Below are 15093 nucleotides of genomic sequence, written 5' to 3' on the forward strand. Positions count from 1 at the left end.
CGTCGTATTCAGCTACTATTGTGGGGTAGACAGCCGTCCAAGACATATGAACATGGCTGCAGGTACCCCAGAAATCTGATATTACCCGTACGAGCTGCGCAAGCCATGAACTTCACCTGTGGATACACTTGCAGCTCTAAGCTAGTAGTGGAATCTTCCGGTGCCCTTTGGAGTGTTCATCGCGAGCTGTACCGGCCGATCAAAACGTATGCGATCGGCGTTGCATCGATCATCACTCAAGTGCAATGAAGCTACCAAACAACATGGAGACCTACATCGGCACTGCCATGAACCTGGTGCCGTTTTTGCGGTCACATCACACAAGCTCAGCCATCTGCCTTTCGCTCGTCGACACCAATCCCTTCAGCCTGTTTTCTTCGCCTCCTCGGAAACCGATTTGGCACTCCGCCGGTATTCAAGTCCGCAATCTTGACGAATCACTCGTCATAACAAAGAGGCTACTCCGTTATTCGGTCCACGAGGAATCAAGTTTCGCCTACGAACAGTCGATCACTGACAGAGTTCATCGCGTCCTACTGTACCCATTTCAGGGCTTCGTTCTCGCGCCTGAAGTCTCCTAGGCTTCGCGACCATGAGCCTGTACATTGGCGGGTTGGCGAGTCTATAACAGTGATTGGTGCCGTAACCACTGCATGTCTCAGCACGTGAGTGTCTGTGTTTGAGGTGATCAACACCGTTTCCATCTGGATAATTGCCGCGTCACCAGCCTAATTGTTGGATTGCACCATTCTTGATTGAGGGGTAATGCGAGATATCATCGCGGTCAGACCGGTCCGTGTTCACTATCACTCTCCTCACGGTGGCGGAGGTTTCGATCTCGATCAATCAGACTGCACGAACGCGCCTTCATGCACAGGAAAATGTCTATGTGATGACGTGGGTTGCATTTTGACTCCCGTACTTGATTTTATCCAGTACGCAGGTGCGCCTCGGACAGCCAGTGTTGTACATGACCCGCATACGAGAACTCAGGGATCAATGAAAGTGCACTGTTACATCATCTTTACACCTGGAGGATCAATGGTATTCTCGTCAAGGAGTAGCTCCTCCGTCGTTAGCAGTTCAGGCTACTTTGCACTTCACGATGACTAAAGGGCCGATGAACGGCCGTAAGCGATGTCTTCGCCTTTTTTGGAAGCCATAATCCCTCCTTCTTTACATGTCCTATTTTGGCGCTCAACACAGCTAAAAGAGGAAAGGACACCGCTGTCAAACGTTTTCAACACCCCTAGTTCAGAGCACGGTGAGCCAACAGCAATGTCGCCGCGCTACCTGCTACGGCCTTTCGGGTGCGATCGTCGGCATGACAGCGCCGATCTCCAAGCCACAAGCCACAAAACAGGCGCTACGGCTGTGCCAAGGTGACACCGTGGTAGAGTAATTAAGGTTAAGGATTCTCTTCCCGGGCCGCCGACCACACTGTTTTAAGCGCAGGGTGATGGGAGGGGCGCTTGTCGTTGCTGCTAATTCGGGTGGAACCCAGGGCTAATCCAAATCCAAGCACCATGCGATGCCCCTGTCCATTCAAACAGTGTACAACACGACGCATGCAACCTGCATGCACCAAATCCGTACCAGGTTATGAAATGCCAGTCACGCACCCTACTACCGGTATATTCTCCACCATCACTTTCCGGGTCTGCAAGCTATCTGCTTTAGTGTAAGATGACGATGATCTCAGCCAGCCAACTCAATATCATGCCATCAAGATGGCGATTGAAAGCCGTGTTCAGCTCATAATTAATACGTAAGGCGCTACTAGTAGCTCTTGGGGAAGAGAAGAGGTGTGTGTCTGTGTGGCATTGCGGAGCATTGGTCTGAAAGGATCTTCAAACATGCTACCGCCTTGTCCAAGCCGTCGCCGCGAGTAGTCAGAAACACTGACGCAGGGAAGCAAAGAAATAATCACCCTGCCACCCGTCCACATGATCAACATAGGGATTGGAACTACTCAAGCGTTTGTGGGGTTCTCGGGGTTCTCATAGTATCAAGAGTCCCTTCCCTATATGCTTCCCTCGATGCACCATCTACATTGCTAAACAACGTCGACGAGTTGGTTCTCGCCCATAATGGCAACAAGTATGGATCGCAACTGCGCCTTGACGGACGACACCTTTGGTCCCTATGCCGGCGCGGAGTGCCGTGGCGGGTTCGACTTTACTCTTCTCTTTTCAGAGATCTTTCTCTCCATCATACCTCTATCTCTGTTGATAGCTATTGCTCCCTTCAGGATCTACCAACTGTGGTGGAAGGAGACCAAGGTCTCTAGGTCTACCTTGTTATACACTAAACTGGTATGTACTTCATCGCGAGCTCAACACTCAGGTATCTGACCATTACACCACAGATAGCATGGGCCGTCTTCACTGGCTTCGAACTCGCCCTTCTCGTTGTTTGGTCGAACCGACAAGTCCGCAACAGTCGTGCTGAACTCCCTTCCGCTGCCATCAGTTTTGTCGGCGCGTTGTTGCTAGGATGTCTCTCCTACGTAGAGCATATGCGAACCATTCGCCCATCATTCCTCCTCACAGTATACCTCCTCTTCACCAGCATATTCGACATCGAACGTTCCCGCAGCTACGGACTCACCCCAGAGCTTGAGCATGTTGCCACCGTCTTCGGACCCCGCCTGGGACTGAAGGTTTTCCTTGCTATAGTGGAAGCAAGAGACAAGCGCCGACACCTTTTGCCGGACTTCGCCAACAATCCGCCGGAGGCTACCAGTGGCATGTACAAGCGAGCGACTTTCTGGTGGCTGAACTCGCTGTTCAAAAAAGGATTCTCAACTTCGTTGAACATCGAAGACCTTTTTCAATTGGACAAACACCTACGAGCCGACTACTTGCATCATTTGCTTGGATCATCATGGGCAAGAGGTAGGTCATAATCACGTCTGAACATTTCCCGCACACCCGCTAATGCTAGAGCTCATAGTCAAAAACATTGGTGCCCACTCTCTCTTCGGAATGACACTGAGAAACCTTAAATGGTCTATATTGGCAGTCGTGCCACCCAGACTTTTCCTGATCGCCTTCAACTTTTGCCAACCCTTCTTGATCGAAAGGGCAGTCCTCTTCTCCCAAGAAGAAGACACGGCGCAAACTTCAAACATCGGTTACGGACTCATCGGCGCATACATCATTGTCTTCATCGGCATCGCAGTCAGTATATAACCGGGATAACATGTCGTGGACAGCTGCGCTAACTAACCATGCAGGTTTCTACCGGCCAGTACATGCATCTAACGTTCCGATTCATCACCCAAATGCGAGGCGGTCTCATCTCGATGCTATACAACAAGGCGACAGAAGTCACATTGACGGACGTGGACGCTGCATCTTCTATCACGCTCATGAGCGCTGATGTTGAGCGCATTGTTACTGGCATGGAGACTGGCCACGAGATATGGTCCAATACTCTTGAAATCACCCTTGCGATGTATCTTCTGGAGCGACAGCTCGGTGCAGCATGCGCTATCCCTATCGGCGTTGCCGTCCTCTCATTGCTCGGCTCGATAGCAGCCACCAGCTTGGTAATGCAACGTCAAGCACTTTGGCTTGAAGGTATAGAACGGCGAATCGCAGCGACTAACGCTATGCTCAACTCGATGAAGGGTGTCAAGATGGGCGGTCTCACTGAAGTGTTACGAGATGATCTTCAGAAGCTCCGAGTCGATGAGCTCAACATCTCCAAGAAGTTCAGGAAGCTCCTCATCTGGACTATGGGTTTCTGTAAGTCCTATATCATGCAAAATCTTCCCTCATTCACTGACTTTCGATAGCCTACATCTCGCCAATCGTGTCACCCATCTTGGCGTTTGCTGTCTTCTCGGTCATCGCACAAAACAGCGACGGCCAAAGCACACTGGACACCGCCACCGTCTTCACTTCCCTATCGCTGTTCACACTCCTCACTGAGCCTCTAGGGTCTCTCATCATGGCACTTTCCTCGCTCATGGGAGGTGTGGGGTCGTTCAAGAGAATCCAGGATTTCTTGACACTAGCTCCGAGAAATGAGCAGCGCAGATTCCCTTCCATCTATGGTGGCAGCACAACGTCGTTGTTCGCAGGTGAGTCGATCAAGGGATCCGAAACTTCTCAAAAGAGCCGCGGCTCTGTTGAAGTGAAGGAGTTCAGCGCGCTCGGCTCTCAGGCTATCGTGATTGAGAACGGCTACTTCGGATGGGACCCGGTCAAGCAGCCCTCTGGTACCTTGCAGGACATCGACATGATCGTCCCACGCGGGAAGATTACCATGGTCGTGGGACCGGTAGGGTGTGGTAAGTCAACCCTGCTCAAAGCTGTGTTAGGAGAGCTGCCCGTCATGGGTGGCTCCCTGCAGGTGTCTTCCCTGCGGATCGCCTTGTGCGACCAAACCCCATGGCATGTGAACGGCACAGTGCAGGAGAGCATTATCGGTGCAGCAGTATTTGATCATCGGTGGTACTCATCGGTTGTTCGGAGCTGCGCGTTAGATGAAGACCTCCGGCAATTACCCCAGGGTGATCAAACCGAGATCGGCAGCAAGGGTATCGCATTGAGCGGAGGCCAGAGCCAACGAATTGTAAGACACACCAACACTCACCCCTCTTTTCATGATTGGACATTACTAACCACTGTACGTTTCCAGGCGCTTGCCAGAGCAGTCTACGCCCAAAAAGACATCATCATCCTCGATGACTGCCTTAGCGGTCTCGATGGCCAGACCGAGAACCGCATCTGGCACAGCCTCTTCGGCTATGAGGGGCTATTGAAGCGATGCAGAACCACTGTTCTTGTTGCATCCTCTTCAGCCAAACGTCTACCTTACTGTGATCATATCGTCTCTCTCGACAGCAACGGTAGCATCTCGGAACAAGGCCCCTTCGAGAAGTTAAATAAGTCAGGAGGCTATGTATCAGGCTTTGATCTTGGACGCGCCGACTGGGACTACCGCCCAGAGAAGCACATCTACGAAGAGCCGCCACGATACACTGAGCGTCAAGTCACCGACGCCCAGCTCACAGAGGACGACGTCCAAGCGGAAGCGAACCGCCGCACTGGAGACACAGCCATCTACCTCTACTACATCAGCACTGTGGGTTGGATCCCGACGATCATCTTCATCATTTCCATTGTCATCTTTATCTTCGGTATCTCGTTCCCAACAGTTTGGGTGAAGATGTGGGCTGAGTACAACGAGAACCACCCCAACGAGCGACTCGGTTACTGGCTGGGCATCTACGCCATGCTTGGTGGGCTTGCTCTCTTCTTCCTCATGGTCAGTTGCTGGCAGCTCATTATCACGATGGTACCTCGTTCTGGTGTCACATTCCACAAGAAGCTGCTGGATACAGTGCTCGCATCGCCCATGTCCTTCTTCTCCACCACCGATACCGGAGTGACGCTCAATCGCTTCAGCCAAGATCTCATGTTGATCGACATGGAGCTGCCAGTCGCTGCACTGAACACCTTTGCCACTTTCGTTCTGGTCATCGGACAAATGGTTCTCATCGCCGTCGCGGCTCCCTACGCAGCGATCTCATTCCCTGTCGTCATTGTCGCAGTCTTCTTCGTACAGAAGTTCTACTTGCGCACGTCGCGTCAACTCCGCTTCCTCGATCTAGAAGCCAAGTCGCCGCTCTACACTCAGTTCAACGAGATACTGGAAGGCTTGGCGACTATTCGTGCCTTTGGATGGCAGAGTTTCGTCGAAGAGAAAGCCAAGGCGCTGCTTGACCGCAGCCAGCGTCCCTTCTACCTTCTCTTCGCGGCACAACGATGGCTGACGCTTGTCTTGGACCTCGTCGTTGCAGCTGTTGCCACCATTCTCATCGTCCTCGTCGTCACACTAAAGGGAAAGCTCAGCGCAGGATATGTCGGTGTTGCACTACTGAACGTCGTACTCTTCTCTCAAAGCATCAAGCTGCTCATCTCCTTCTGGACTCAGCTAGAAACACACATCGGAAGTGTGGCTAGGATCAAGAACTTCACCACCGATGCCATCGCGGAAGACCATGAGAGCGAAGATCACATTCCCGCTTCCAACTGGCCAAGCGCGGGCAAGATCGAGTTCAGAAGCATCGAAGCATACCACCGACCCGGTGAGCCCGTCATCTCAAACTTCTCACTCTCCATCAACCCTGGTGAGAAGGTCGCCATCGTTGGTCGCACCGGTAGTGGAAAGTCGTCGCTAGTGCTCTCACTCTTCCGCATGGTCGAGCTCTCGTCTGGCAGCATTACCATCGACTCCGTACCTCTTACCCGCATTCCTCGTCAAACCATCCGCAGTCGCCTCATCGGCCTACCTCAGGACGCTTACCTACTGCCCGGCTCGATCCGCCTTAACGCCGATCCTTTGAGAGAGTCGAATGACAAGGCCATTATGGCCGCGCTGAAAGATGTCCAGCTCTGGGACATCATTGTGTCCAAGGGCGATGTCGACAAGTACGCGCATCCGCTAGATGTCGAGGTTGAAGACCTCCACTTCTCGCACGGACAGCGCCAGCTCTTCTGCTTAGCGCGCGCCATGCTCAAGAAGGACAAGTCCACAGTGGTCGTCATGGACGAAGCCACCAGCAAGTAAGTCATCGCACATCCCATCGCACTCTCTCGATACTAACAACGACGCTTAGTCTCGATGCTGCAAGCGACGCTCATGTCCAACGCCTTCTTCGCTCTCGCTTCCCACACCATACCCTCATTACCGTCGCGCACAAACTCGACACCATACTCGACTTCGACAAGGTCGTCGTCATGAACAAGGGCCAGCTCGTCGAGTACGGCTGCCCGCACAAGCTGTTGGACCGCCAAGGAAGCTGGTTCAAGAGCCTCTACGAGGATACCGCACGAGGAGGAGACGTAGAGGACGACGATGACGATGACGCGATAAACACCGTATCGCGATAGGCACAGAACTGAACATATACATAATGATAATGGGGTGACGAGTTCATTTCTTTGCACATATGTCTGCGGGTATACAAAACATTTCCTTTGTCATCACATCGTAGCCAAAAGGCGTTGGGGTATAGCAGACTGTGTTTATTTGTTTCCACCTCTATATTTATGAAGAAGCCAAGAGGTCTTCATGGTATCATCAGATGTTAATCACACTTTCATAATAAATACAATCATACTCCAAATCCTCCACAGAAATCATGACGCACGTGAAAGCTCCACCACAACCTCCTGGCCTTGGTTCCTGAAGCCTTGTATCAACCAATTCTTGATACCGGCGATGACATTCTCGGGGTTGCCATCGACAGTGTACGCCGCCACCATGTCGCTCTTGATGTATACCAGACGGAGGTACTTCAGGGACTTGTTGTCGAAGATGGATTTCATCCCGTACTTTCGAACAATATCCGCAACCGACCTCGTCACCCTTCTCTTAGCCCTCTCAGGATCCACCCGTTCTAACTCTTGAAGTTGCCTCTCACCGAACATCGAATCTGTAACCGTTGACGTATGCAGAGTGAAAGTCATCTCTTGTAGCTCAGGCAGACTTGAAGCGAGAGCGAGATACGGGTTCGAACTTCGGTTATCGGTAATCCCGGAGAACCAGTGAAAGCCGTTCATGTCGACTTTGAGGATGTTCTTGTCGATGTCGGGAAGGACTTGCAGCATATCGCCGATGAAGTAGGTGTCGGTGGTAGAGGCGACGGTGAAAGTCAGAAGGCGGATGTAGGGAAGGACGGTGTTGTTCCATTCTTCTTCCTCTTTGGCGTTGAAAGTGATGCCTTTAAGGAACTGGGGGCGACCGGGATTGGCTTCTGGTGTACTGGACTCGGCGGCGATGTCGACGGTGAAAGGGCCTAAAGAGATGGCACAGTTAGAGTTGGTGGATACAATGAGGAGAGTGAACTTCATTACCATTGCAAAGGATGTGCCAGACGGCGATGTTGGCGTCATCGGGTACACGGACATGAGCCAATCCGTGGACTTGAAGGTTGCCAGTGGTGTTGGGGTTGTTGGAGCTAGACATGATTATTGTGTGTATAGCTTCTGGGTGGTGGTTCCGATATAGGAAGGAAGATGATGATATAGCGAGGTATGTCAGGCGGTGGAGCCTTGAGGTGTAGGTGAGGAGTCCAAGTCTAGTGGGGGTAAAGGATCCTTATATATGGCCCTAGTCCGAGACACGAGCTCACCTGCCATGATGTCCTTGTGACAAAAGCGTTTGCTCAAGGTAAAGGAGAAGGCCAAGTCAAAGGCGAGGAGGACACTGATGACGCGATCGATATATGACCAACGGGCCCATATCCAGTATAGTTGAGAGTGTGAGAGCGATGGTCCACTGGCAAACGCACACTTGAGCCCTCTTTGTACCCGACTTAATCAGCAATTGCGTTCAGTGTGCTCATGAGGATCTATCAGTATATCAAAGAAGACGTCAGGGGCCACTTGCATGTGAAAGAATTCTCTCATTGCCGTTTGTATCCTCATTCACGTCAAGTCAGGGGACTACATCAGGTCCAGTTTGACATAGAATCGGTGCGGCAGCGCTCCGCAGAAAATGATGCATGCGACTGACTATAGCAAACGCTATAAGAAAGCCGGTTATTCACAAACGTCCGAGTATCGGTCAAAGCTCTGTCTGATATTACGACAAATCTTGCATTGAGGAGACTGTGGTTTAGAGACGTAGCAAAGTGAAGGATGTGTGCGAAAAATGATCTGAGTCAAATGCGTTCTTCAAGTGTCAATGTCGGTCCCTCCATACGACCAACTAATAATTACCGAAACTATTTCAGCAATAAACTTTGGACCTAACACAATCTTAATGTATGGTGTTGTTCGCGGAGTAATCAAGACGGGCGGCGGGGTATTATCTGACCGGCTAAACTTCGCTGCTGACATAATCCCGGCCGTGTCCGTGACGCGACACAACACTCGGCGTTGGAAAGATCGTCGGGATGCCCAGAGTAATCGCGGACTCGTTTCACAGCCCCGGGGCCGTCTCATATTCCAGAGCGCGCCCTACAAACCCATGAACACTCTCACGATGATATCCAGCTAACGATAGGTATCACTGACTTCTGCAGCTTGCTCCTTGCGTCCTTTCTCTTTGTTACCGTCGCGCCATTGGCATGCGCGTCAGCCACATACCCGCCCCCCTTCGTTCCTCCCGCCGTACGTTGACGAGCTATCGCAATGGCATTACACTTGGATCTACCACGAGAATCCCTCGAAGAAGACGAAGCCCTCTTAACCCCGACGGAACCGGACTTTCTTCCACCGCACAAATCGACCAAGAAGCCATGGGTACTCCTCGTAGTGCTCATCTTCATCATCGTCGCAGTCGTCGATGTGGGTGCCTACCTTGCCGAGCCACCTCTGACACGTCTTTTTGAGGAGAATCTATGTCTCAAGTACTACCGCGAACAAGACCCTTCGGTGATCGATGGCGACGGAAGCATACCAGAGCAGATGTGCAAGGTGGATGTGGTGCAGCAGAGACTCGCCACCATTTTTGGTTGGCAGGACATGTTCAGCGCGATACCGGGCATTCTTTTGGCCGTGCCATATGGCACCTGGGCAGATAAAATAGGGAGGAAGTGGATCGTCACAGCAAGCTTGGTCGGGTTGGACCTTGCCTTCGTCTGGGCGATGATCATAAGTAAGATGGCATTGCACAAATCATAGCTACAATGCTAACGTATGGCTAGCCTACTTCAACTCTCTCCCTTTACAGTTGACGTGGTTCTCAAGCGCCTTCACGATCATCGGCGGCGGTCCAATCGTAGCCATGGCTATCGGTGTAACGATGATCTCCGACATCGTACCTCCAGAAAAGCGAACGACGGTCTTCCTATACCTGACGGCCTGTGTCCTTGTTGCGGAAATGCTGGCACCGATAATGGCAGCGAGGCTGATGGAGAGCGGGAACTGGCTGCCTCTGCTATTGTCACTAGCGATACAGCTTATGGGGGTTGTTGTGGCTTTGTTCGTCCCCGAGACGCTGCACCTGCGCGATCTGCCTGAACCCAAGGACAGCGGAGATCAGGTCTTCGAGCTACAGCCCACGCCTACAACCAGCCACTTTTCGCTGCGAGCACAACTCCGCAACTTCCAGGATGCAGTGCACTTCCTGAGGAGCGATTGGACCTTGAGCCTGGTCGTCCTTACGTTCTTGGCCAATAGACTGGGCAGACAGTGCATCTCGCTCTTGGTCCGTTATGCCTCGAAGCGTTACAACTGGGAGATCAAGAAGGCCGCCTACTTGCTCTCATTCCGCGCAGCCACCAACTTGGTGGCTGTCACTATCTTGATCCCACTAGCAAACTTCTTTCTCTTGAAAAAGCTGCGTTTCCCTGCACACTGGGCCGATCTGTGGATCGCACGCGGATCCATAGCTTTTACTACCATCGCCTTCTTCGTCATGGGTATTGCCGCACATCCTTCTCTTCTGATCATTGGGCTTCTCATTTACAACATGGGAACTGGCTACACCGCTGCAATGCGATCTGTTTCCATTCATGTTGTGGGCGGTCAGTCGAGCCCTGATATCGGCAAGCTCATGAGCACCATTGCGATTGCAGAGAGTGTTGGCGCCATGATTGCCGGCCCATTGCTGAGCGAGCTGTTCCAGGTGGGTATTGGTCTTGGCGGCGCCTGGCTTGGTTTACCTTTCTTGACCTCCGTTGTGGTATTCGCGTTCATGACTGTTGTGACGAATTATATTGACGTGGGGGATAAAGGGCCGTCTTATGTGCCGGTGCATGACGAGGACGAGGAAGAGATACGCACGAGTGCGCTGAACCACGAGGAACTCGCCAGGCATAGAGACATGCCATGATCATGATATACAGGCAGACTACCTGACCCACATTTAGACAATTCGACTTCTCATGCCCGATTGCGAAGACTTTCTTTTCAATTTGGGGCACATGCCATCTTATCGAAATGGTAATATCTTCCCGGGAAGGCGCGTTCCAGAGACAGCGGTATCTCCTGCCATGCGAGGCCTCAAGTCGCCGCTTCTTCCACAGCATAGGCAGTGACGTACAAGACTGCAACTGCCGCAACAACCTTTGGCTGTTGTGCCTTTCTTCCCACATGTCCGAATGCATCACCTCTCATACCATACCGTTGGCCGCGCCTCATTACCGCTGTTTCTGCTACATGCCGTCAACACGTCCTTAGCACTGCTTCGCTAAGTTTGCCACACCCTCTTACCCCACTACTTCAGCAACCACAGTTTTATCCTGCCACTCCGATGCTTGCCCGTGCGAATAGCGATGCAGGTACTCGACTCCGCCGGTCTAAGTCTGCCTCGACTGTCCACAAACGTCCCACTTCCATCGCCGAACCGCTGGATCTGGATACGATTAAACAACAGGCTCTAGCTGCAGCCACTGCAGCCTTTGCTCGTGCGCAGGCTCAAGATGCGGCAGACCGTAACGCAAAACGCAGTGCCGAGCTGGCGAGATCGAAGAGCAACGCCAGCCGCAAGTCTCTCACCTCCCAGGGCAGCCACTTCCCACCTCGCGACTCGAGCTTGCGGTCTTTGCAGCGTCCGACTGCCGAGCAGACGAGAAGTGCACAACGCCTCTCACAAGCTTCAGCAGAATCTACGGAACAGAACACAGAGCAATTCCCGCCCTTCTATCCTACTCCCAGCGTCCATGGGTCGCTTTCCATACCGCGGTATCTATCGACGCAGCCTTCGATCACGTTCAGCGAAAATGCAAGACCTAGTTCCCAGCCAAAGTCATTCCGACAGAGTGCTTCGTCGTCAATTACCTCGCAGCAGATACGTAAAGCGCGTTCCATGTACTACGCAAGCAGTGTTCAGACGGGATCACCGATTGCTCGGCCGCCGTCCAAGTATCTTACAACGCCACCTGTAGCAAGCATTAGCCCGGTATCAGAACCCTCGCCCATACCTCTACCCTCTCGAACAATTCGGCCGTCACCTCTGGCAGGCCTGCGTATGCCGGTCACAGTCGGACCTGACACTACGCTTGACAAAGTACGAGATGAGTATCTACAAGACTTTCAGCAGAAGGCGGTGAAGCACAAACCGTCGATGTTTCTAGCGCCTTTCAAGAAACGACAAGACAAAGGAAAGGACAAGGGCAAGCGTGTCGCGTCGGAAGCGCAATCTTTCTCTACGGATTATCAGCAGACACCTGACGAGTCGACAGCGGATCTTGCCTTGAGCGACTTCGTGCCACCCCAGGAAATCAAGGAAAAGAGATCATTCTCCGGGTCTCTCAAAAGCAAAATTAAGAAGGTCTTCCGGCGCACGTCGGGCAAGTCCACCAATCTTCCTGTCCAGCAGATCGATGCCAGCCGCGACTACTTCCATACTGCGCACTACAGTCCACCCACTGCGAAAGAAGGACTGAGTATTCCTCCGCCTTGCGAAGAAACATTGAAACGCATTCGTGCTCGGACACCGTCACTTGAAGGCGCTTACCCCGCATTCCTACGATCTGGATCCAGAAGTAACAGCACTGGAAGTGCACGGAGTAATCGGAGTCTTCATAGCGAAGCTAATGCTGCGAACGTATCAGCTTCTCGAGTTACAAGTTGGGGAACTACTACCACCAGCGACACGCTGACACAACGTGCCATGAAGCGAATGACCGTTATCCATGAGTCTAAAGATAGCATTGGGAGCGAGGCAGACCGTGCGGCATCTACAAGTGCTTCGAGAAGGAAGTCTCTGCCTCTCCCACCTCTCGCCGCTTTCCGCGACCCCATGCCCATGGAGATCCTCACCGAAGAGTCACTTACGCCTGTCGATCCCAAACGCGTCTTTTCTGCATTGATGAAAGAGATAGGATCGTCAAAATCACAAAAGTCTTCAAGCCCGGCCAAACGAACACCAGGCGCAGAAAGCGATGTTTTTGAGTCCAGTACTACCAAGCTGTTCTCTCATACACGAGAGTTGCATTCCAGTGGAAGTCGAAACCTTCGTAGCAGTATCGATCTAGAACAGCGACCACCATCACGACGACCGGCCACATCCCAAAGCACTCAGAGCAAGACCAGCACGATCAGATCTTTTGGACGGGCGATCAGATCCACCATCCGCACAGTCACACCCATCGGACAACACTCATCTCCTGATCCAGGCCTTACCGGTCGAGTGGATGGCACGAAAGGAGTAAATCGAAGAGAGGAAACGATGCCTTCGTCGGGCAGCACGCCCGAGTCTGATGATACACAGACCGATAGTGATGGAGCTGAGCGCAATTGTGCCGTTCAGATGTTTACTCCAACGACATCGCAAATTGAGAAGCGCGTAGAGAGAGCCAAAGACCGTTGGAAGTCTCCCCTGGACGAGGCAGAGCATGTCCAGTTTCCGCGTGAAACTGGCAGAACTTACGATGTCGCAACGTTCGTTCAAAGGACTGATGACTCCACGAAGGCAGCTGTTCAAGATGACAAGGAAGTTGCACTGGGCGCTCGTGGCATGGCTGGTCAATTCCCACGGAGGCTGCCCGTTTCACCCAGAGTATCCGTGTCACCAGCTTCTCACACTGTCATGACGCCAATGTCTCCCAGCATCTATTCACGAAACACAGATGGCGTCAGCATCCTTCCTAATGACAGTGTCATGTCTTTCGGAGGGCCTGGTGAGGTTGAGCAATCTCAGGACGGCGGCTCAGCAGTCGTTTCAACTAGTCGGTCAATAAGAAGCTACGTTGTAGGGACGCCTTCTCCCCATCGTCGCGAACCTACTCGGACTAGTCGTGACTGGAGGGCTTGGTTGTCGCATGAGATCTCTGGTATGGAACTTACCAGTCAAGAAGATTTAAGAATTCATGATCGGTATACCACTCCACCAAAGAAAGTCAGACCAGATTCGAGCCGTACATCCCATACAGAACACGAGGACACGACGGTGGTTCTAAGGGGATCGCTCGATATTCCCACGCCGCGACCGCATGCCGGTGATAAAGATGAGACTACTGAATCGACTGTCACCCGCGCAGGAGATCTCAAGCGTCGCGATGACGATGGCGCACGTGTTGCGACGTCAGACGCGGAGAAGTCTTCGTCGCACATCGACACTCGCGACAGCAATCATACCCCACTTCGACAGATTGTTGATACTGAAAAGCTCATCATACACTCTCAGCCCGAATCGAGGTCTCTTTCAAACAGGCAGCACCTACTGTCAAAACCCGAAGGCCACGCATCTAGATCGCGCCCGGCTTTTGAAACGCCAGAATTGCCTTCAAGAAATGACCGGTTCTCTTTCCTTGATACTGGTCGGCGCTCCAGTAGCAACGTCCTGAAATCAGCCACCGAGACAAATGCGCCGGGCAGATCCCAATCCTCGCCCAAGTCCACGCCTGATCCCAAAGCTACCACCAATACATCTGCCCCAGCCACGAACGAAACTACACAGCGCGTACCAATCACTACCCTAAAGAGGAGCCCCGCGCGCAAGGAGAATGTCACTCCCCCATCCCTCCGCAGTCACAAAACCTCCGCTATCTCCCCGCTAGGTCTATCGACGCGACCAAATTCTCAGCAACTACTGTGTACGCCCCGCCGTAACTCACCCAGCACCAACGTTCACACCCTTGAAACACCATCGGCAAAGAAGAATGCCAGCTCAGCAGAGATAGTAACGCCCCTCCGTCCCCGTATCCGCGCAACATTACGGCCCATGTCACCCGAAAAACTCGCTCGTAGACCGCGAAGCGCCTTCGACCTCCGCGGCACCAACAACACAGGTCGTCCCGCCGTCATAGACATGGACAACTACTCTCCACTCCCTGGCTCAGAGCTCCGCCGTCCAGCACTAACACTGAAAACTTCGACCAGCTCGTTGGCCATGACCAAGGAACCGCATCCCGAGACGAGGGTTTCTGTTGGGCGAGGAATCGAGAGTGTGCTTGGTGGTGAAAGCCCTGGGAACGGAGGCAGGGATGGCAATGTAACACCAGGTCAGCGAATGGCAGACAAGTTCTTAAGGCAGAGGAAGAGCGAGAACGCATTGTCGCCGGGTGGAAGTGCGGGAAAGCAGAGTCTGAGGGGCGGCCTGGTGTTGGTTAGGGAGGATACGCCTGCGTTTTTGTGACCACACTGTTATGTAGAGATATGTGTATCGCGACAGGTATATGGC

The 15093-nt window shown here is 52.5% G+C and overlaps 4 protein-coding genes across 4 annotated transcripts; 3 read left to right on the top strand and 1 right to left on the bottom strand.

Moving 5' to 3' along the window:
• Nucleotides 1-2090: 2090 nt before the first annotated feature.
• J4E79_001715 (uncharacterized protein) lies at nt 2091-6908 on the top strand (the record flags this gene model as incomplete). Its single annotated transcript, XM_049350623.1, has 7 exons — nt 2091-2315; nt 2369-2897; nt 2956-3182; nt 3239-3752; nt 3803-4584; nt 4651-6581; nt 6635-6908. 7 exons carry the CDS (start codon nt 2091-2093, stop codon nt 6906-6908), a joined length of 4482 nt encoding a protein of 1493 aa, XP_049214462.1.
• A 249-nt stretch (nt 6909-7157) lies between these two features.
• Nucleotides 7158-7986, bottom strand: J4E79_001716 (uncharacterized protein; the record flags this gene model as incomplete). The annotated part of the gene is made up of 2 exons (XM_049350624.1): nt 7158-7816; nt 7875-7986. 2 exons carry the CDS (start codon nt 7984-7986, stop codon nt 7158-7160), a joined length of 771 nt encoding a protein of 256 aa, XP_049214463.1.
• A 1169-nt stretch (nt 7987-9155) lies between these two features.
• Nucleotides 9156-10800, top strand: J4E79_001717 (uncharacterized protein; the record flags this gene model as incomplete). The annotated part of the gene is made up of 2 exons (XM_049350625.1): nt 9156-9621; nt 9671-10800. 2 exons carry the CDS (start codon nt 9156-9158, stop codon nt 10798-10800), a joined length of 1596 nt encoding a protein of 531 aa, XP_049214464.1.
• A 420-nt stretch (nt 10801-11220) lies between these two features.
• On the top strand, nt 11221-15048 carry J4E79_001718 (uncharacterized protein; the record flags this gene model as incomplete). Its single annotated transcript, XM_049350626.1, has 2 exons — nt 11221-13639; nt 13844-15048. The coding sequence occupies 2 exons, from the start codon at nt 11221-11223 to the stop codon at nt 15046-15048; spliced, it is 3624 nt and encodes a 1207-aa protein (XP_049214465.1).
• Nucleotides 15049-15093: the final 45 nt, after the last annotated feature.

This window comes from Alternaria viburni (genome assembly GCF_023758015.1).
Source record: "Alternaria viburni strain BMP 2772 chromosome Unknown scaffold_3, whole genome shotgun sequence".
Classification (NCBI taxonomy): domain Eukaryota; kingdom Fungi; phylum Ascomycota; class Dothideomycetes; order Pleosporales; family Pleosporaceae; genus Alternaria; species Alternaria viburni.